A 22280-nucleotide genomic window follows, 5' to 3' on the forward strand; every position below is an offset into this window, starting at 1 on the left:
ATTTAGCCGCCTTGGCCTCTTGTCATATTCTGAATTAGCATAACTGCTTTCTCTGCTATTCTAAGGAAACTATTTATGAATAGCAGATGGGGTAAGGTGGGAGGAAAGTGAATGCACGGAGCTTAGATATTTTACCAGTTACAGAATTCCTGGTGATAATTAGGGCATGTTCTGGGTCCTACCAGAAACTGAAACATTTCCAAATAAACTTTGAATGCTTGAACCAGGCAAATTGGTGGTATGTGTTATCCCTAAATGCTTTGTCATTAGACACACACTTGAAGTCCTTTTAAGGCATTAATATGGTTAAGAAAGCAAAGCAAACACCACTCTTGCACTGCAAGGATCACCTTGAGACTGTGTCTCGGTTCCACCTGCCTGTTCCAGGCTCTTGGGTAGCATAGCCCTTTAAAAAAAAAAGAGCCATTTTTTATCTGTTCATGGATGAAATCATTCTCAACATCATTTTTCCCCACAGAGTGAAATTTCCCTCAAGCAACATCTGCCCTCCCCACCATCCACTCAGCCAGTGTTAGTTGAGATTTGGGTAGCAGCAAAAACTGACTTATAAGTTGAAAGCTCTTCAGCAAGGCTGATCCTTAGCTGCTCCATCTCTTTGTTCTTCTGTTGCTGGAGTTGCACCCCGCTTCTTAATTGCCTCTCTCGTTCTTCCATTTTCTCCAGCTGCTCCTGCATTAGAGGGTGAAGAACGTATCTGATGAGCCAAATAATAAAAATATTAACATTGTCCATAGCAGTTTACAAAGCACTTTCTTGTATATCATTTAATCTTCATAGCAGTATTAAGGTTGAAACTGATTCAAGAGGTTGTGTTGTGACAAATTGATACTCTGCTGAAGATGGTAGCCTGAAAGGAGCCTTGTCTGTTAACCTCAGCTTGCTTAATAGAATCCTGCAAGGTTGACAGGTACTCAGGGACTTTCTAGTTTACAGTTTTAAGAAGTGTTGGGGAGGAACTTGATCCTCTGCTTGGTGAGCTGAGAATTTTATAGATCTCTTGCTCTATGTGCAAGTTTGTTTCCATTAAGCCTGAGTTTTGTTTTGTTTTTTTAAAAAAGCTAAAAGATGCTATGCCCAGGGGGCCCCAGGAGCTTCCAGCTAACTGCCCATTACCCACTCTGCCAGCACCAGACAGGGTGCATTCTGTAAATGGTCTCTGCTGAGGGCTAATGCCTGAGGAATGAGGTAAGGAAGATACCAGCAAATCAGTCCAGTGTTAGTTGTTAGCTGGCATGGGTCCTTAGGAAGCATGAAGGAGTTGGGAAAGCATAAAGAGACAGTAACTTCTTGAATTTTGGAGAATAGTAAGATAGAAATCCGGTTTGGGTACATGCTATTACTAGAAGGATCTAAATAATTTGTTCTCTGAGTCATCCTTGAATTACCTGTGGCACATCAGTCTGCAGTGGTTAATAACTCTGGCTGAATCTCAACTTAAATAAACATTATCAAAAGGCCTTTTTTTAGTGCCTCGCCAGGCTTTGGCACCACACAGAGATGCAGCCTTACCGTCTAAGTGTGTCATCTGAAGGGAAGTACCCACATACCTCTGTGCCCCAATTTCCCAAACCCCACTAGCAAACCTGTTATTTTGGCGAGGCGCAAAAGTATCATACATGCTTGAGAAGGCAGTCTGCACCACAGTGCTTTGACAGGAATAGCGTCACAGGGTGAAGGATATGTGGCTGCAGTGAGTGGCATTAAGGACAGTCTCCAGTATTAATCCTATGTAGCACCCACTAGATCAACTTTCTAAAAACTGCTTTATCACAGTCTTTCAAAGGCTTCCCACTTTCTTTAGTCTGGCCTTCAGACCCCCTCTAGTTTAACCCCTATTTCTAAGTAGAGCCTCCCTTACTCTTTGATATGAACATTTTCCCCTAGCCTGCACTGTTCAGTGTGAAAGTCACTAGCTACATGTGGTATTGAATACTTGAACTATGGTTCATCCAAACTCACATGTATTATAAGTATAAGATAGATTTGTAAGACTTGGCACAAAAATAAAATACTTGAAGTTTTCATATTGATTATATGTTGAAATTTAATATGTTTATATGCTGGGTTACATAAAATTTGAATTTCACTTTTTTAAGCATGGCCTCTAGAAATTTAAATGACATCTGTGTCTTGCATGAGACTTGTATTGGACAGTGCTGATCTAGCCTGACCAACTCAGATCTCTGTGCCTTTGCTTCCACCACTTCCGCCACCTAGACAGCATCTGCTGTTATATTATTCTCTATCTTTTAAATTCATGTCTCACTCCCAGTCAGATCACAGATGCCTTGTTCTTTGTACCCTACACATAATGCTTGTAGATGTAAAACTTGCAGATAGTAAGCATATTCCATATTTCAGCATTAGCTACCTACCAGTTTCCAGTTAAAAACAGATCATTCTCAGCAAATTCTTCACCTCACCCGCTGTGGCCAGTCCAAATCCTACCCATTTTACTGCACATATCTCACACTATCTCCCCCTCATAAGGTCTAAGTTGTCTTTCAGGCTTTTTCAATCCACTCACCACACTGCCACTTTCAAGAGTACATACCTATGTGCCGGGCACCATTGCAAGTGCTTTACAAATATTAACCAGTTCATTCCCTGTAAAAGCCTTACGTGTATGATACATGTGAGGGAGCAGAGCCACATGGGTTAAGTAATTTGTCCAAAGTTTACCAATTAGGAAGTGGTAGAACCAGGACTTGCCATTGGCTTATCATTCACATTTTTAAAAAAATTTTTTTAAGATTTTATTTATTTTTAGAGAGGGAAGGGAGGGAGAAAGAGAGAAGTATCGATGTGTGGTTGCATCTCACATGTCCCCTGCTGGGGACCTGGCCTGCAACCCAGGCACGTGCCCTAGACTTGGAATTGAACTGGCGACCCTTTGGTTCACAGGCTGATGCTCAATCCACTGAGCCACACAGCTAGGGCTACAGGTCACATTCTTCTTCTTTTTTTTTTTTTATCACATATATGTAGGCTCTTTAGTGGTCTTCAAACTTTCCCATGATACCGCAGGAGGAGGCCAAAATGGAGTGCCCCTGCCACTCTAATTAGGAAGTAGCTCCACTTTTGCCTGTTTTATATATTGGCATTCCATACAAAATTCTTTTTTTTTGTTAAGATTTTATTTATTTTTAGACAGGGGACAGGAGGGAGAAAGGGAGAGAAACATCAACGTGCGGTTGCCTCTCACACACCCCTTACTGGAGACCTGGCCTGCAACCCAGGCATGTACCCTGACTGGGAATTGAACCAATGATCCTTTGGTTTGTAGGCCAGTACTCAATCCACTGAGCCACATCAGCCGGGGCAGCATGCCACATAAAATTCTTTTTGGGGGAAAGGGTCTGTGGTTTTGAAAAAAAACTTCTTTTTGAAAACCACTTACCTAAAGATAAAGCCCTTTACATTTTGGCTCTCTCCAGCCTCATTGTTCTACTCACATTCCTTATGATCCAGCCACCCTCACTTCCTGTAAGATGTCTTTTTGTGTTTTCATGCTTTTGTACAAGCTGTTCGCTCTGCTTGGAATGCCTTTCCCTTTTCTACCCCATGAATTCATTCACACAAATAGCTTATAGTGGTTGACAGTGGACTTGAGCTATAATTGCACTGGATTATATCCTTCCATTGCTTCCTAGCTGTAGAAATCTGGACAAATGACTCAACGTCTCTCTCACCTGTTTTCTCATTTTTTCAAATGATGACAGTAGTTCATACCTATCTCATAGAGGTAGCATTAAATTAATTATTATTAAATGTAAAGAACTTCAAGTACCTACCATCTATTAATCAATCCTCTTATAAAATTTTGCCCTTGTTTCCCCAGGCAGGGGTAATTATACCAGCTTCATTCGTACTATGTCTTATAACTATCACAGTGTTTTTATCACATTGAAGTCTATTGTTTCATTGATTATAAGGCTTTGACAATTTAACAGATCAGAATGGATCTTAAAATCAAGTGTCTTAGACCCTGGTCAGGTGGCTCAGTTGGTTGGAGCATCATCCCATACACAAAAGGTTATGAGTTTGATTCCTAGTCAGGGCACATACCTAGGTTGCAGGTTCAGTCCCCGATCAGGGTACATATAGGAGGCAACTGATCAATGTTTCTCTTCTCTCTAAAGTCAATAAACATCCTTGAGTGAAGAATAAAAAATAAAAAAAAATCAAGTGTTTTCAATTTTATGAAATATGTTTGTTTTATCTGGTATCCCTCCTGGACTATAAACTGTTGGAAGGCAGGAAATCCTCCCTCTCTCCATTTCTCAATTCTTTTGTCAGCATACAGCTCACTGCCTGGCACATAGGCAATATCTGTTGGCACAAATAAGTAAGCACTTGGACAGTATCTGTTGCATGAAGACAAAAGAGACAGTGTTCACAATTGTAAAAGTGAAATGTACCTTTGGAAAGTAATCAGGTGCACCCTGGCTAATGTGGCTCAGTGGATTGAGTGCTGGCCTGTGAACTAAAGGGTTGCCAGTTCGATTCCCAGTAAGCGCACATACCTGGGTTGTGGGCTAGGCCCTCAATTGGGGGCATGGGAGAGGCAACCACACATTGATGTTTCTCTTCCTTTCTACTACCCTGTCTATCTAAAAATAAATAAATAGATAGACTTCCACCAAGATGATGTAGGCAGCCAAGATGATGTAGGTAGATACACTTTGTCTCCTCACACAATCAAAAGGACAACAACAAATTTAAAAATAAAAAACAACCAGAACTGCCAGAAAATCTAACTGTATGGAAGTCCGACAATCAAGAAGTTAAAGAAGAAACATTCATCCAGACTGGTAGGGGCGGAGAGAGAGGACGCGTGGCAAGGCAGCACCTGGAGGGCCGGGCAAAGTGGCGGCTGGTGGTGGTCCCACATTTGCATGCAGATAAACCAGGAGGAACAACTGGGGAGTGAGACAAACCATGCAACCCAGGGTTCCAGTGCAGGAAAAGAAAGCCTCAAAACCTCTGGCTCTAAAAATCTGTGAGGGTTGTGGCAGCAGGAGAAACTCCCAGTCTCAAAGGAGAGTTTGTCAGAGGGACCCACAGCGTTGTAGAAAGTACACAAACCCACCCACCTGGGAATCAGTACCAGATAGGCCCAATTTCCTTGTGGGTAGGGAGGGAAGTGACTGAAAGCCAGCCGAGAGCCAAGCAAGCTGCATTGTTCCCTCTTGGACCCCTCCCCTACAGTGCCACAACGCAGCAACCTGGGTTGCCCCGCCCTGGCGAATACCTAAGACTCTGCCCCTTCCAACCTAACAGGCACTCGGAGACAAAAAAAAAAATATGGCCCAAATGAAAGAACAGATCAAAACTCCAAAAATAGAACTAAGCAATGGGAGAGATAGCCAACCTATCAGATGCAGAGTTCAAAACACTAGTAAACAGGATGCTCACAGAAATGGTTGAGTATACAATTAATGCCATTTGTGCCAACTAAACCCAAGGACAGATGAAGTCAGGGGAACAAATAACAAAAGCCCCATTAAAAGCCAAACGGACCCAAGATAAATGTAAAACAGTAGAACAGACCAAAGGATATTCCCAAACCCCACTATGTGCTCATTTTGATGCATCAGCATATTAAAAATGCACCTGGAAAGCTGATGAATATTCTGCTGAAACCCTTCCCTAAGATTCTCACCTGCAGAATAAAGATAAAAAGCCCTCAGGACAAAGACTCAAGGCAGGCTCACTCTAGAGAAGGCTCATGCCCTCTCCTGGAAATGACATTTTTACTACTTCCTAAACTCCAAGTGTCCCTTCGATACTTGCAGCCAGGGGAGCATTGGGCAGCAGCAGCTCCACCTGGGCTTACCCCCTAACCCTGTCTCCAAGGCCCCCTTTTTCTCTGACTTCCCAGTGAACTAAAAGCGGCCCTGTCTTGGCTCTTTCCTACAATGCTTCCAGGGAGCCAAAGCAGAGCACTGCCTAGACTCTCCTGTTACTTCTACCCTAAGGCCTTCCTTTGATTCAGTTTCCAGCTTTAATAAACCTACTCTCAAAATCACCTGGACTTGGGTTGTGAAGTCTTTCCTACATGAATCAAGAATCTACACACTGCAGGCCAGCCTGAGGCAGACCCACTTCAGGCCAGTGCCTGTCTGATAACAAAACAATGAGAGGCCCTGGGAAGGTGAGCGTGGATGCTTCTTCACTGGCACGCCTGTTTGGGATCTCCTGGGATTTCATTTGTCCCACAATAAAGTAAATTGAAATTAGAAAAAAAAAAAAAAAAAGAAATGGTTGAGTATAGTCGCAAAATAGAGGAAAAAGTGAAGGCTATGCAAGATGAAATAAAAATATACAGGGAACCAACAGTAAAGGAATCTGGGACTCAAATCAATGATTGGGAACAGAAGGAAGAGATAAGCATTCAACCAGAAAGGAATTGAAACAAAAATTTTAAAAAATGAGAGGTTTAGGAACCTCTGGGACAACTTTAAACATTCCAACATCCGGATTTTAGGGGTGCCGGAAGGAGAAGAGGAAGAGCAAGAAATTGAAAACTTATTTGAAAAAATAACGGAGAACTTCCCCAATCTGGCCAAGGAAAGAGACATGCAAGTCCAGGAAGCTCAGCAAGTCCCAAAGAAGTTGGACCCAAGAAAGCACAGACCAAGGCACATCATAATTACACTACCCAAGATTAAAGAAAAGGAGAGGATCTCAAAAGCAGCAAGAGAAAAGGAGACAGTTACCTACAAAAGAGTTCCCACAAGACTATCAGCTGATTCTCAAAAGAAACCTTACAGGCAAGAAGGGGCTGGAAGGAAGTATTGAAAGCCATGAAAGTCAAGGACCTACATCCAAGATTACTCTATCCAGCAAAGCTATCATCTAGAATGGAAGGGCAGATAAAGTGCTTCCCAAATAAGGTAAAGCTAAAGGAGTTCATCATCACCAAGCCCTTATTATATGAAATGTTAAAGGGACTTATCTAGGAAAAAGGAGATTGAAACTATGAATAGTAAAATGACAACAAACTCATAATTATCAACAGCTGAACCTAAAAACAAAAACAAACTAAGCAATCAACTAGAACAGGAACAGAATCACAGAAATGGAGATCACATGGAGGGTTACCAATGGCAAGGGGGAGAGGGGAGAATGAGAGAAAAGGTGCAGGGAATAAGAAACATAAATAATAAGTACAAAATAGACAGAGAGAGGTTAAGAATAGTATAGGAAATGGAGAAGCCAAAGAACTTACATGTGCAACCCATGGACATGAACTAAGGAAGGGGAGGAATGCTTGGGGGAGGGGTGGTGCAGGCTGGAGGGGAATAAAGGGGAAGAGAAAAAAAATGGGACAACTGTAACAGCATAATCAATAAAATAGACTTAGAAAAGAAAAAAATTTAAAGCTCGTAAGATAAATAAATAAATAGAATCTTTAAAAAATAATCGGGTGCCATAAGTGACCTTTGGCAAACAGTTTAGGAAGCCACTTCAGAAAGAATTAGCTCCTTCATACCTTGACTCCTACTTTAGTTATGGTAAAGGGATCGGGGGAGACTCTCATCAAGAGTGTTCTTCATAGAACGATCTTTGGGAAGTTGCACAATCCTCAAATCTGAATAAATCCAGTACAGTGATGAAAATCATGGGGGAGAAAGATTCTATAACTCGAGTACTGCATTAGAAAAATGAATCCAGAGCTCTGGCTGGTGTGGCTCAGTGGACTGAGCATTGGCCTGTCAACCGAAGGGTCACCCGTTTGGTTCACAGTCAGGGCACATTCCTGGGCTGTGGGCCAGGTCCCCGGGTGTGAGAGGCAACAAGTTGATGTTTCTCTTTCTCCCTCCCTTCCCATCTCTCTAAGAATAAATACATAAAATCTTAAAAAATAATAATAAAAGAAATGGAATCTAGAGGATTCGCTGTGTATGGCACCACTGTCCTGGTTAGCCTGGCCTGCAGTCCCAGCATCCTTTTTGACTTCTCACCTCTCTGCCCCATTCATCTGATGGCCAGATTGATTCCGCATGTGCTCCTGCGCTCACCCTCTTCCTTCTACTCCCACTGTCATCACTTCCTCTTACCTACAGTAGCTTCCTAAGTGATCTCCCTCGCCTCTGGGTGCCTAGCCCATTTTACACACTGCCACCAGTCCTTTTTCTAAAAGTAGGGGGACAATCATATTAAGTACTTTTATGTTTTTATTTTTTTAATTAAATTTATTGGGATAACATTGGTTAATTTAAATACCTTTAATGATGCAACTGACAACTGAATAAAGTCTAAACTCCCTAGTTTGATTTCCAAGTCCAATGTGATCTTCCTACCTACCTTTACACTTCAACTTACCTTGCAGTTTTTCACATTTCACATGTAGCCAAGTTACTAATTACATTTTGGATATATTGGGCTAAATAAAATATACTAAAATTACCTTCATCTTCTCTTCACTTTTTAATGTGACTTTTAGGAAACATCATTTATTTATTTATTTATTTATTTATTTATTTTAGAAAACTTTAAATGATATATGTGGCTTGCATTATATTTCTTTTGGATAGCACTGGTTTAAATCTTGCCTATATGTCAATAGCTAGCTCAAATAACATCTCTTCCTCCATGAAGTGTTCTCTGATTTAACTCATGGCTCAAAATAATCTCATTTTCCCATAGGGCTATTATCTGCACCTCTCTTAAATCACATGCTACTTTCTACCCTGGGTTACAGTTAATGTAATATCTGTTTGAGTATAAGCTATTAAAATAAGTGCCCTTTCACTAGATTGTGAACCAATAAAAAGGCAGTGGGGGGTGGGGTGAGGTTACTACACATATGCATAGTTTGAAAACATTCAATATTATGACGAAAATGCCCTACCGTTTTCATAACACAAGCTACAGAAAGCTTGACAAAATCTTGAGTAAAGTGAATGCAGCCATTTTTAACAGAGGACATGTTGCCTTAAGGATGTATCAGGATCCCTGGGAAGGCATAAGATGTTTAAAGTTTTTGGGTTTTTTTTAAAGATTTTATTTATTTATTTTCAGAGAGAGGGGAAGGGAGGGAGAAAGAAAGAGAAACATCAATCAGTTGCCCCTTGCCCACCCCAACCGGGGACTTGGACTGTAACACAGGCACGTGCTCTGACTGGGAATCAAACCAGCAACCTCTTGGGTTGCTGTCTGACACTCAACCCACTGAGCCACACCAGCCAGGGCTAAGATGTTTAAGTATTGTCAAAAGACAAAAGTACTGCTCTGAAAGGTACCACACTGCAGTCTTCTCATAGTGCCCAACAGCACTTAAGTCAAGATTTAAGTGATGTGTACTCTGAGCCCAAGTGTCAGAGATAAGTAAAACATCCTCCCTACCTTCCAAAAGCTCACAGCCTGTGGGAGACATTGTTTATTCACTAATATTTATATCCCACTCTTCCATAAAGGGATTAGAACTGGCACACACTTAATCAGACACAATTTGAGTACAAGTGAAATGGTGACAAATGCACAAATAAGGAATAGAGATTTATAGATTTCATACCACTTTTAAGACTGGAAAACTTCAAGGCAGAGATCAGCTAAGTGGGATTTGTGGTGGCATATGGGGGGAGGGCAAAGAATGAATGAATTTGAACTTGCCTTGTTTTCTCTCGCTCTCTGTAAGGTGTCATTCACTTAGAATTGGAAAATTGTGCTATGGAAAGGGCACTCACATATTTGGGGTTGGTCAGACCAGGGTTCAAATTACTCTGGCTCACTGAGCCTCAGTTTCCTCCATAAAAAAGAAAAATATGGGACTTGGAGGATTAATGAGGGGATCAAATGAGATAATTGGTGTAAAAGTGTAAACTAAGAGTGCCGATCATTTTCAGCCCCTAGCACAGGCCTGAATGCACGAAATGAAGAATGCGGTAAGGACAGGAGAGAATGGCCCCAAAGAATACATTGTCCTTCCTACATATGACAGTATCCTTCAGCCCAAAAGACATTTGACTCCTGCCACGTTTTCCTTCCCCAGGCTAAAAGACGCAATTCCCTTCATGTCCAATGAACCTACCCTGTACTGCTGCACCTCCTCATCTCGTTTTTGCCTCACAAGTGTGATCTGGTCCTCCAGGTTCCTGTTTTGTAGGTGGAGCTGCCGGGCCTCTGCTTGCAGGGGTCTCAGAGCCTCCTTCATCTCCTGGATCTCTGCCTGCGTTTTCTGCAGGGCTTTGGCAGCAGCCTCTTTCCTCTCGAGGAGCCGCAGCAGCTGAGGCTCATACTCCTCCTCCAGGCCCTGGCGGCTCTCTGCCATGAGGTTCTCAAACTGGGCAGAGAGCCTCCGGCTCTCCTGCAGGAAGTGCCCATCCCCCTGGCTTGGAGGTGCTTCTAGCTGTTGCCGTAACTGCTCCTTCTGCTTCTGATAGGCATCCCGGAGCTGGGCCAGTTCTTCCGAGAGCTGGGCTGCCCGTGCAGTCAGCACTTCCCGGAAGTCGGCAAACTGGGCCACGTCCTGCCGGCGGCACTCCAGCTGGTATTGGTAGGCCACACATTCCTTTGTCACCTTGAAGAGCTTCTGCTTGACCAGCCGGATCTCCTCCCTTAGCCCATCCCTCTCCAGCTCTGCTTGAGCATGCAGTTTGTAGGCAGCCAGGATATCCTGGTGGACTTGTTGCACCTCCTGGAGGGCTGGTTCCCGGAGTAGCACGAGCTCATGAATGAGCTGATCCCTCTCTTCTTCCAGCTGGGCCACAGCTTGGACACATTCCTGGAAGCGCCCCTCCAGCAATTCCAGGTCCTCTACGCTCAGGCTCTCCTCTGGGCTGGAACTAGGCCCGGCTCCGAGGCTCTCCTCGGGGTTAGGTTTCTCCTCGTTTGTGACCGTCTCTCCCCCATAAGCCATCTGTTCTGGGCTTGTCTTTTCTGGCTTCACAGTCTCCTCCGCATAGAGTGTCTCCTCCTGCTTCACAGTCTCCTCCGCAAGCAACGTCTCCTCCAGCTTCACAGTCTCCTCCGGCTCCACAGTCTCCTCCGCAGGCAACGTCTCCTCCAGCTTCACAGTCTCCTCCGGCTCCACAGTCTCCTCCGCAGGCAATGTCTCCTCCAGCTTCACAGTCTCCTCCAGCTTCACAGTCTCCTCCGGCTCCACAGTCTCCTCCGGCTCCACAGTCTCCTCCGCCGGCAACGTCTCCTCCGGCTCCACAGTCTCCTCCTGCTCCACAGTCTCCTCTGCATGGAGCGTCTCCTCTGGTTTCACAGGTTCTTCCACATACAAGAGCTCTTTTGGCTGCCTGATCTCCTCAATATGCAGTGTCTCCTCAGGATTCTCAGTCTCTTCCACATACAGTATGTCATCGAAGTCACCTGTGTCCCCCAAGTAGAGAATGTCCTCCAAGTCCAAGGTCCCCTCCAAAGATAGAGTAGCTTCTGGGTCCAAGGTCCCCACCTCATCCAGGGATTCAGAATGCTTCTCCTCTTGAAAAGAAGAATTGGGTGCTGCTCCTGTTCCCCTGCAAGAGAAATGACGGAAGTGAGAGGGCAGCCACAATCACAGGATGGTTCATGACTGGAGCCATTAGACCACAGGCCTCGATGATATCCGGGTCTCACATCTGGGCACTTGTTTGCTCCCTTCCCTCCACTGAGCTATCCCCACATGGCCCATTGCTTAGATCCTCTGAGAACGCACCCATGATATCAACGTCTAGTCTCTGCTTACACACCTTCAAGGACAGGATCTCGTACTTGAGCCCCCACTCTTTGTTTCCCTATCATAAAATTCTAATGTTGAGGTAAAACCTTCTTTCCTGCAATTTCTACCTGGACTTTGATTCTCCTTTCTAAAATTAGGCATATCTTCTTTTCCACGTCAGTTCTTTAAGCACTTAAAGAGAACCAACTTATATTTAAATTATTCCATGCATGTCAAAGTTCCCAGTGCTCTCGTCATGTAGGTTACTTCTTTCTGACCAGGCTCCCCATTGTCACTGGCCTTTGGGAATGGGTATTGGAGCAATACGCAGGTGTGCTCTGGGCCGTCAGTCTCTGGACACTAAACTCCTATTCATGCAGCCAAGATTCCCTTTGCATATAGGGCAGCTGCATCATATTCTTGACAAATGCTGAGTTTGACTAAAATCCTTAAGGCTTTTTCACGGCAAATGATTTTAAACCGTATCCCTTGTTCCTGTGAAATGTCAGTCATCTTGTTAGAATTGACCAATTCTTCTAGCCTGTAAAGGCTCTTCAATACAGATTCTCTAATTCTAACAAACGAGGCCCTAACCCAGCTGCCTGTTGCCTGCCAGCTCAGTCAGCTCCTGTCAAGGAACGCTCCCCCGCTTCTTTGGCCCTCAGGGGGCTTTGGTCTTTCCTGTTTCAAATGCATCTTACCTATCTTGGATCTCTGAGCAAATACTTGAAAATATAAAATACCACAGAAATAATTATACTTCTAGGGGTCTTATGTCTTATGTGTGCCAGGCCCTATTCTAAATGCCTTATGTATATCAACTCATTTAATCCTCATACCAATTCTCTGAGATAGTTACATTTATCCCCATTTTACAGATCAGGCAACTGAGGTTAAAGGAGATAAAGAAAATTACTCAAGGAAACTCAGATATTTAATGTATACCAGTTACAAAACAGACTAAACTTGACTATAGCTTTCAAGAAACACTTTTTTAAAACTATAAAGTATAAAAGAAAAGTCCCACATATCAAAGAATTTGATTGATCTGTCTTGAAAAAACCTACTTGTGCCCAGGTTTTAAGTTCTATATCTTATCTCCAAGTTCCCAATAAAGATTATTTTTACTCTAAATCACCCTGTACCCTGTCCTCTCTAACACTTCAGGAATCCCTGGCTCCCCTTCCTGTTTTCTCAGGTTGGCCTGCTGGGAACTACAAAATTCTGGCTTACCAGGCCCCGGACATCATTGGCTTCATTCAGCCCAGCGCCCACACCAAAACCTAAAGTCTGAAGACAACCTCTACAGCACCTAGTCCATTCACATCACTTTACCAGAGAGAAAGTGTTTCCTAGATATTTTTATTGCATGTTACTTGGTATCTCAAATTCAACTGCCCTGACTTATTATTCTCCCGCCTTGGCCAGGTGGCTCAGTTGGTTGGAGCGTTGTCCCACATATCAGAGATTGTGGGTTCAGTCCCCAGTCAGGGTACTACATAGGTTGTGGGTTTGATTCCTGGTCTGGACGTATATGGGAGACAGCCAATTGATGTTTCTCTCTCATATCTACGTTTCTATCTCTCTGTCCCTTCCTCTCTCTCTAAAATTGGTAAAAATATATCCTTGGGTGAGGAAACAAAATTATTCTCGCTGAGTTTGTTGCACCTGTATTCTCCGGCTCAGAGAAACACATCACCATACACCAGGTTGCTGCGGCAAGAAATCTTTATAAACAGCTCTTTCCTTTCCCTATACAGCCCACTTACCGAGAACGGCCCCTTCTGTCTCCGAAAGTCTCAAGTCCCCATCCCCCTCTCCATCCACTGCCAGGGCCCTAGTCCAAGCCGTCATCTCTCACCCACACATTTGACCCAGCCTTTCAACAGGCCTACGCTCTACAGTGCTGCGGCTTACTCTAACATAAAGCAAACCCTGTCACCCCACTTCACCCAACTGCTTCGCGGAGACTCAAGGCCCTTAAAGATGTAGCCCTGAAAAGCCTCATCTCACATTACTCCCCCAGAGCCCACCCAATTCTTGACAATCTGGAACATGAGATAATTTTTACATGTCCTACTCCTAACCCACAATGTCTAAAGGATCCAGCTAAGAAAATACAGTTCATTGTATACCACCTGACAGAGAACAGCCCTGGAAAGGTGGCGCTCCTAGTGCCAGGAAGGATGCACCTGCTGAGCCAGCCAGAACCCGCCCTGATCCTCCACAGAGTCCTGCTTTCCCAGCACGCAGACCTCACATCCGTCTCCTGCCAAGTCCTCCGCCCTGGAATGTCCTAACTGTATTCGAGGCAGTACTGTATGCATTCTTCACGAATACTCATTGATACGATGATCATCCATTGTCCCCATTTTATAGATGAGGTAACCAAAGCATAAACATAAACAGAGTAAAGAACTCACTGGAGGTTCTGCCCCAGAGCTAGAGCGCCTTTTGACCAGTCTCCTCTTAGAATAGGTATAAGGCCTAAAAGAGGTAAAACAATGAAGGCAGGTACTCCAGAGTTTGGCTCTTAGCACTCAAAGTGTATTAGTATCTATTTGCACAACAAATTTCTATTCATCACTCAAGCCCTGCAGAAGTCCATCTCCCCATTCTTGCATTTTCAAAGCACTTTGTATGCAGCTCATCTTTGCAGTTAGTATTTTGTATTATAGAAGTGCATGCATGTGCTTGTCTCCCCTGATAGTCCATGTCTTAAAGATGAGTGTAGTTCTCATTCTCTCTGGATCCCAGGGTGGGGCCCTGTAGAAGGAAGGCAGGCAGAAACCGACTGAGATCCAAGGAGGAAACTTGCCCAAGGTCAAGTGGCAAAGCTGGAAGTAGAACCCAGGCCTCCTGACTTCCAGGTGGTGCTGTTTCCACACACCATGTTGTCCCAGTCATCCCACCCAGTGCCAGGCCTCTGCTAGAGGCTGCCTTCACACAGCCGCCTCTCTCTAAGGAGCTGGGGGGAAAGGAGACTATAGGAGTTCCACAGGCAAGGGAGCCAGCTCAGCTGGGGCCCTTGACCTCAGGCTTCCTTGGTCCCCAAACAGCCTGCCTCTGCCACTCTGTCCCTGTCCCTAGAGGACTCCAGCAGCTCCCAACTCCGTCTATCAGGGCTGTGGCTGGAAGTGTTTGTGACACTGTGCAGGCATGAGTTGATGTGTGCCTGACTGTATACCTGGGTGTACACATGGCAGTACAGGTGCGTGTATGTGGAAGACTATGCTCAGCTTTGTGCCGTGTGTGCAGAGAAGGGGTGTCTGGTGCGTGTATTTGCACCTTCGCCTCTTGGTACGTTGGGAAGTCTAGGGCTACAGTCTGACCTGGGGCAGAAATACTTCCTACTTGCCACAGGTCCCTTCCCCCTAACCAGTGGCAAACTGACAGCAGGGATGGATACAGGAGGGCCTCCACTCCAGAGCCCCCTGCTGGTCTGGGACAGCAGCCTCTGCCCCCCTTTCCAGGCCCCAGACAGCAGAGAACAAGCTGCCTGAGCAGACTTTTAACTCCAAGCTGGCAGATGCCCAGCCTTGCACCAAGTGTCTCCCACACAGTGAATTCAGCAACCGGAGGCCTCCATCTCCAGTTGTCTTTGGGGTGAGGGCTGAAAGGAACAAGTAACTTCTTTGGCCACTATGGGCCAAACGGCATCTGACAGTCGAAAGGCTTGATTCTCACACGGCCCGTGGGAGTGGAGCTATTATAAAAAGCCACTGACAAACGGAGGTGCCAGGCCCCCGGGCGGGGTCCTCCATCGCCCCTGGCTCGGTGCCTCCGCCCCGCGCCGCATCCCGGGGGACCACTACCCTGCCGGGCGAAAGGTGCTGGTGTGTGGGGGAAGGGACTCCCTCCAGTACCCCCGCCCCCCGCGCCCCACAGGGGAGGCCCCGCGGGCCCTGGACTGTCCTACCTCGCGGCCTGGGCGGCGCCGTCCCCGCCGCGCCGGGGCTCCGGGCTGGCCATGGCTGCGCGACCCCAGGCTGGGTGGCCGCGTTATTAATAGGCGGCCCCGCCGGCCGCCTGCTCCGCGCCCGCCGCACTGACAGCTGCAGCCGACACCGGATCCCGGCCCCGGGCGGGCGCGCCCACTTGGCCCCGGCTCCTGCCCGCGGGAGGAGGGAGCCGGCCGCGCGGCCGGGGGGCGGGGAGAGGCCGCCCCTCCCGAGACCAGCCTAGGATGGGGGTGGAGTGGGGTGTGGTGCGGGTGGGGGGTTGGTTATTGCCGTCTCCGAAACTAGCCAGACTCAAGATCTTCCCGAACCTTCTTTCTCTCCACCCTTCCCTTCCAAGGGTCCCAGTTGCTGGGGGGAGGGTGGGGTCAGGAAAGGAGGATGGGTCTGCAATCCCAGGAGAGCACTTTCCCGGGGCGGGGGTCAGGGTCTGGGGTCGGGGATGGAGAGGGACCCAGCACCCCTGTCCGTTTGAGGATGTCGGCAGCGGTCGGGCGCTTTGTGGTCCCCACCCGCTAAGGGGGGAGGCTCCTGGCCGCAGCTGTCCCGAGCGGCTGGTGGAGGAGGCTAACAACCGCACCCCGAACGTTTCGGGACAGCGGGGACCCTGGGAGACTGTGGCCGGGGTTAGGGAAAGACGGCGTTGGAGGGGCTTAAGCCTGTAAGGTTGAATCCATATTTAACAGCTTTCATCCCTAGGCTGCGAGGTTTCCTGGGGTCTCTCGCTTGCTCCTCCTGTCACCCCCACCCAGCCCTGCTTCTGGCCACTCCAAGGCAAGCCCCTCCCCCACGCCTTTAGCCCACCAGTGTCGGGGTCAAACTTCCAACAATGACGTCTTTCTCCCGGAAAGAGAAGCTGCGGGGCCATCCCAGACCTGGGCCTCAGCATTCCCCCTTCTGATGCCTTTTTTCCACTTAGCCCCTCTGTCTGGGGAGGCCTTTGACTCAATCGCAGAAGAATGCTGTGCACTAGAACCGGCAGAGGGTGTTTAATCAGAGAGGCCTTGAGCTGGGTGTGGGGGCGGGGTAACCGTGCCCAGGTGTTGAATGTGTGTGGCTTGTGCATGGCATCAATCTGCCCACTGCTGGCTGTATGAACATCACCTGCTTGTGTGTGTGTGTTGTGCAGAGCAGGAGACGGGAGGACTGCGTGCCCATGTGTGACTGATGACTGCGGGGTACATGTCTGTGTGTGGGTATGTTGATGTGTGATTGTATAATCCTGGGGTGAGTGATTATGTGTGTGGTGCTCATGCTGGTTGTGGAGTATCTGTGTGTGTAGCCAACTGTTGTGACTGTGTTTGTGGGGCGTGTATGTAGTCTTGCGTGTGGTTGTGTGTCTGAGTGATTGGGGGCTGATGTGTGTGTGTGGATGGGTGCTTCCAAGCAGATGTGAGGAGTATCTCCTGTGTGTGTGAGGCCTGCGTCTGTGTTCATTAATTCACGTATCGGAGTGTGCTGCCTGTGGCTGTATATTTATATCTCTTTGTCTAATGCAAGGGGGTGGGAGATTAACACCCAGGGCAGTCAAATACACCCTTGTAAGGTATGCACAAGAAAAACTTGGGTTTTGGAGGCTGCTGGTCATTTACTGACTTACCCCTGAAATATTCTAGGGGAGGAGGTTGGCAAAGCCTCAGCTGCCGGTCATTTGACAGCTGCTGCCAGTCAGGGGGGCGTGCAGGGAGCGAGCGAGGGTAAGGGCTGCCAGCAGCACTGTTTGCTGTTGGTGCTAGGCAACAGGCTGCAAGGGTGGCATTAAGAAGGTCATCCCTTCCCCTCCAAACCCCTAGCTCAGGAGCTGGCTTGGGGCAGACCCCAAGAGTGAATTCCTTCATCCCTCCTAGTCTCCCCACCCAAGCCCTTTTTTAGGCTGAAACCTTGAATCCCTGGGCTCCCAGAAACTCCTCCACCTCTAGGCCATTGTTCTTGCTGTTCCCTCTACCTAGAACACCCTTTCCAGCTCTTCACAGCCCAGTTTCTACTCTTCCTTCGGTCTCAGTTTATGTGTCATCTCCTCAAAAAGGCCTTCCCTGACATGTTCCCTCTCCTGCATGAATGTCCACCTACTTACTTTTATCTTGTCACTGTGTATATTTTCTGTACAGCACTGATTACGATCTGCAATCGTATTGTTTCTTTTCAATTCCTTCCTTTGCTTCCCCCACTAGAATGGAAGACCCATGAGGGCAGGGATTTTGTGGGTCTTGTTTACCGCTATGTTCCCACAGCCCAGCACAGGGGCTTAGCATATAGTAGGATCTCAAAAATACAAATAAAAAATAAATAAAAAATGAAAATGTTGAATGAAGGAAGGAAAGAAGGATGGTTCCACCTGGGCCAATTCAGGTAACACTTCACGCTTGCTGTGTGCCAAGCCTGGGCCACTCACTGCCAAGGAGTCCCAGTGTACTCAGGGAAACGGACATACTCGTGTGCCCAAATTGTGCATACCAAAGCAGAGTGAGGTGATGAGGCTGTAGGATTCAGCTCGCTTGGCAAACGTTGGTACTTAGTCTGTGCCAGACCCAGTGGCAGAACAAATGGCTTTACTTGGCCCAGACCCCAGCCTGCAAAGAGCTCACAGGGTAGAGGATGCTAGAACTGTCTCCTGAGGAGATGAACCCATGCAGAGAATAATGCCAGGTCACCGAGCTGAGCGGTGTGCTAGGCACTGAGACCCAGGGAAGCCAGGGACGGGGGAGACTCCAGGACTGAAGCAGTCCCGTGGACAAAGTCACCTGGGCCTGGAAAGATGAGAATGGATGTTCTGCAACAGGCACAGATTGCTTTGAAAGACAAGCACACCCACTATCTCTCAGCCCTTCCACAAAGTGAAGTCCAGGGAGAGAAGCCCTGGGCCAAGATTCTCCAGCCTGCCGTGGATTGCGTCCCGGAGCTGACTCCTGTGGACTGTGTCCCCTGGGCCATGTTGCCTTCTGCTTTCAGGAGAAGTTTGGCCATAGGAGGCACTGCTAGGAGATCAGAGGGAAGTAGGAGAGCGAGATCAAGATATTTATAATACCCACCTTCCCATGGGATGTTGGCACCTCCCCCCAAAAGCTGCAGTTCATGTCAGTAGGTCTGCACACATGGATACATCTCTCTCCAGATTCATTAACAAGGCTCCATCCCTTTGACCCTTTGGGCCAATGGAGGAGAGTGATTTCATTCCATTGTTGAGAGCCCCAGGGTGCTTCACCATTCCTGCCCACATCTCTGTGAATAGTCCCTTCATTAAACCCTCTTCCAGCAAATTCTTTGCGTGTTCCCATGTGTCCCGCTGAGACCCCTAAGGTAAAAACTACATCCAGGGGAAATGAGCCCTTGACAGTGAATTTGGGGGAGACCCTCTTTCTAAATCACCTCCAAAAACCAGATTAAGAAAAGTTGTGAACAGATCAAATCCCATCCTGGGTGAACTGTGACCTTCCAGGCACCACTCCAGGCAGGGTCCCCAGAGGTCCCTCTTAGTTCACCTTACTCAGGCGTAGGCCTATAGTAACTCTGGCCAGGAGAACGGGGCAGGGAGGGGGACATGAGAGTGGGGAGGAACGGGGCGATGACTGGCAGAGGTTAAGCTTGGAGGCAGGGAAGCACCAGAGGGCAGCAGGTCCCGCCATACCCCAGGGCCTGGCCCACCCGACCTTGTGAAGCCAACCTTCTGAGCCGCAGTTCCCGGTCTGTGAAATGGGCAGTTAATACTATGTTCCAAGGACTGTTGTGAAAAACAATCAAATGCGAGGCTCGGCACATGAGCAAGCGGAAGTGAACTTGCTCTGGAAGCTGAGAGGAGCACATTTCCCATTACTACTGGTGTAGGTAGAGGCCATTCTGGTGAGGTTCTGTGTGCCAAGGGCTCTGGCCAACCATCCAGTGGTGGGAGGCGGATGGTGAAGACGCCCCAGCAGGGCCCTCCAACCCACTGCTTCAAGGAGCAAGAGTCCAAATCCAAGCTTTGGAGCTGGTAGGGCCTAAAACCAGCTTCTGCACTTACTGTGCGGCCTTAGGTAAGTCACTCTACCTCACAGAGATTTTTTTTTTTTTTTTAAGATTTTACTTATTTAGTTTTAGAGAGCGGGGAAGGAAACCAGAAAGAGAGGAAGAGAAACATCAATGTCTGGTTGCCTCTCACATGCTCCGTTGGGGACCTGGCCCGCAACCCAGGTATGTGCCCTGACTGGGAATCGAATCGGTGACCCTTTGGTTTGCAGGCCGGCACTCAACCCAGCGAGCCACACCAGCCAGGGCCTCACAGAGATTATTTTCTTCTCTGTGAAATCAAGTAACACTCTTTACCTTACAGGTGAGGATAAACTGAGAATACAAAAAACATTTAGTTGAGTACTGATAGTTTGTGAATGCCCCAAAGTATTAACTATTACTTTTTAAAACACCGTTTTCTCCCTCTTACTCTCCCTGAAACTGTAGCCAGGGACTGACTTGCTGCAGTATATCTCTCCATTTATTCACTCATTTGTTCCTTTATGCATTCATTTCAACATTTATTAAGCCAATAATGTGCTGAATCCTAGGAACACAGAGACTAGGAAATCATTAAAGTAAGAACAATTTCTGTATTCCTTCATTGCTGTAGTCCTAGTTCCTAGGTTTTCAAAAACTAGTGGCTGAGTGAGTAAATGATATTGGCTGTTTTCTTGAGCACCTACTACATGCCAGGTGCTAAGCTAAGCTTTTTATCTGCATTATTGCAATGAATCCTCAGAACAGCTATAACCTTATAAGGCCTAAGAAAGCTCAATTATTGATGGTAAAATTGAGACTCAGAGAGGATAAGCAACCTAGTTGATCAAAGACATACAGGAATTGGTGACACTTGTATTTGGCACACTGTCTCCACTAGTGACTGAATTTTATTTATTTATTAAAAAAAAAATCATTGTCATTGTTATAACGCCTGACCTCCAGGGGCATATAGTCTAGTAAGGGTCTGGTGGACTTTTCCTCTTTGGATTTAGCTGGGAGGGGTCCTGGGCATGGCATCAGACTTTGGCAGAGTTGGGTTCAAATCCAGGTCTGCATCTCTGGGTAAGCTGAGATTAACCTCTGTGAATCTCAGCTTCCACTTCTAGGAAATGACGGTGGGGGGCGGGGGCCGTTAAAAGAGAAAATGTGGAGGAAACACCCGCCGCTTTGGCCAGTATACAAGAGTCTCTCCTGTTAAGTGCTATTCTTTTTATTTCCCTCTTCCTCCTCGCCAGCTGGGACCTTTATCTGGCGACCTGTGCAGGTGCTGACCACCGGCGCGGAAGACGCCGCGCTCCGCAGTCGGGCTCTCGTGGCAGTGCAGAGCTCTGCCTCCAGGGGCGCCACCACACAGGCCCCGCGCCCCGGCCGTTGTTGTTCCCACCGCGGCCGCATGGGGCCGCCTGGGCCCGGAGCTTCACGCGCGGGAGGCAGGGAGGTCGCAGCCCGAGCTGAATCAAGGATGTTTTCGGATCACAGTGATAATTAATAATAAACAACAATAATAGTAATAGCACCAGATCCACCGGTAACCAATTTAAAAGGCTGTGCTGGAAGGCTGTGGGACTCAGGGAAGGAGCCGAGCTTTGTCCTAGACCCGGTTCCAACCCAGACCTCTCACTCTAACGCCCTGCTCTGTAACTTCGGGCCTCTCTGAACCTGCTTCCTCAGCTTAAAAATGGGAGACATAATGATATAGCTCTCGAGGAAGAAATGAGCTCCTAGAGGGCTCATTGGAGAGCAACTTGGGAAAGTGCATGTAATGCACTTCTCACATCTACCCTGTGAGGGAGCTATAATTAAATTCCCTTTACAGCTGAGGGCTACTGGTGACCTTTTCCCTGGCTCCCTGGGGCTCCCCTAGGTGTCTCTCTCTCTTTTTCCTTTCCTTTTCTCCCCCAACTCCCCGCCCCGCCCATCCCCAGAACAGCCTAAAGGCCAGTCCAGGAGTTCAGCCCCGAAACCCCACCATCCAGCAGTATCACCTCTCTGGAGTTGCTCTTTCATCTTCAGACCCTCTGGCTCCACTGGACATTGTCCTTCCATCCCCAGGTACAGGTTCAGGCAAGCAAACTCTGGCTATTTCCAACACACACACACACACACACACACACACACACACAGAAAACTGAAGCTATGTCCCCTCTTCTTGCCTACCTACCTCTTCCAAAACCCCATCCAGTCAGCTTATCCAGAAAATATTCCCTGAGCTCTCTCCCCCTGGGTCCACAGCCTTTGCACATGGGGTTCCCTCTACCTATAATACCCTTTCCCTCAACTCTAAAGCCTATTACTTAGAGTGCAGCTTAAATATCACCTTTTCCAGGAAGTCTCCCTCCCCTATGTTCCTGCAGCCCATGTGCTTGTTTGGTGCTTCATCTACCTCCATTACTTAGTGATGTCCCCGAGAGCAGGAACCACACCTACTGAGGGCTCCATGGTATTGCAGGGCTCAGTGACTGGAACAAAGTGAGCACATGTCCTATGAACGAGTGACTCAGCTCAGCTGGGTTCACTCATCGATCTTTTGCAACAGCCCTCAGCTCGGAGGCCCCTGCACAGTCACAGAAACAGAGGCACAGTCACCGAGGCACAGTCACCCACAGTCACACTTGCACAGTCATAAACAGACATGTGCAAGAGGCACACACACAAAG

The 22280-nt window shown here is 47.2% G+C and overlaps 1 protein-coding gene across 1 annotated transcript; it reads right to left on the reverse strand.

Annotated features, from left to right (window-relative positions):
* Nucleotides 1-233: 233 nt before the first annotated feature.
* Nucleotides 234-15734, reverse strand: SYNC (syncoilin, intermediate filament protein). The gene is made up of 4 exons (XM_054572202.1): nucleotides 15597-15734; nucleotides 10061-11495; nucleotides 566-690; nucleotides 234-406 (listed from the first exon to the last, which is right to left on the reverse strand). The coding sequence occupies exons 1-4, from the start codon at nucleotides 15647-15649 to the stop codon at nucleotides 307-309; spliced, it is 1713 nt and encodes a 570-aa protein (XP_054428177.1). The 5' UTR covers nucleotides 15650-15734; the 3' UTR covers nucleotides 234-306.
* Nucleotides 15735-22280: the final 6546 nt, after the last annotated feature.

This window comes from Pteronotus mesoamericanus, unplaced genomic scaffold (assembly GCF_021234165.1).
Source record: "Pteronotus mesoamericanus isolate MK-2021 breed Mesoamerican mustached bat unplaced genomic scaffold, CSHL_Meso_final contig_221, whole genome shotgun sequence".
NCBI classification, from domain to species: Eukaryota; Metazoa; Chordata; class Mammalia; order Chiroptera; family Mormoopidae; genus Pteronotus; species Pteronotus mesoamericanus.

What these genes read in the sequence shown, in the direction of transcription:
- SYNC (XM_054572202.1), bottom strand. Translation starts at nt 15,649, where the DNA reads ATGGCCAGCCCGGAGCCCCGGCGCGGCGGGGACGGCGCCGCCCAGGCC. An exon ending in AGGAGGTGCAGCAGTACAGG is followed by an intron (nt 691 to 10,060) that starts GTAGGTTCATTG and finishes CCTCTAATGCAG; the next exon opens with GAGCAGCTGGAGAAAATGGA. An exon ending in GAAGAGCTTTCAACTTATAA is followed by an intron (nt 407 to 565) that starts GTCAGTTTTTGC and finishes TTTTTTTTAAAG; the next exon opens with GGCTATGCTACCCAAGAGCC.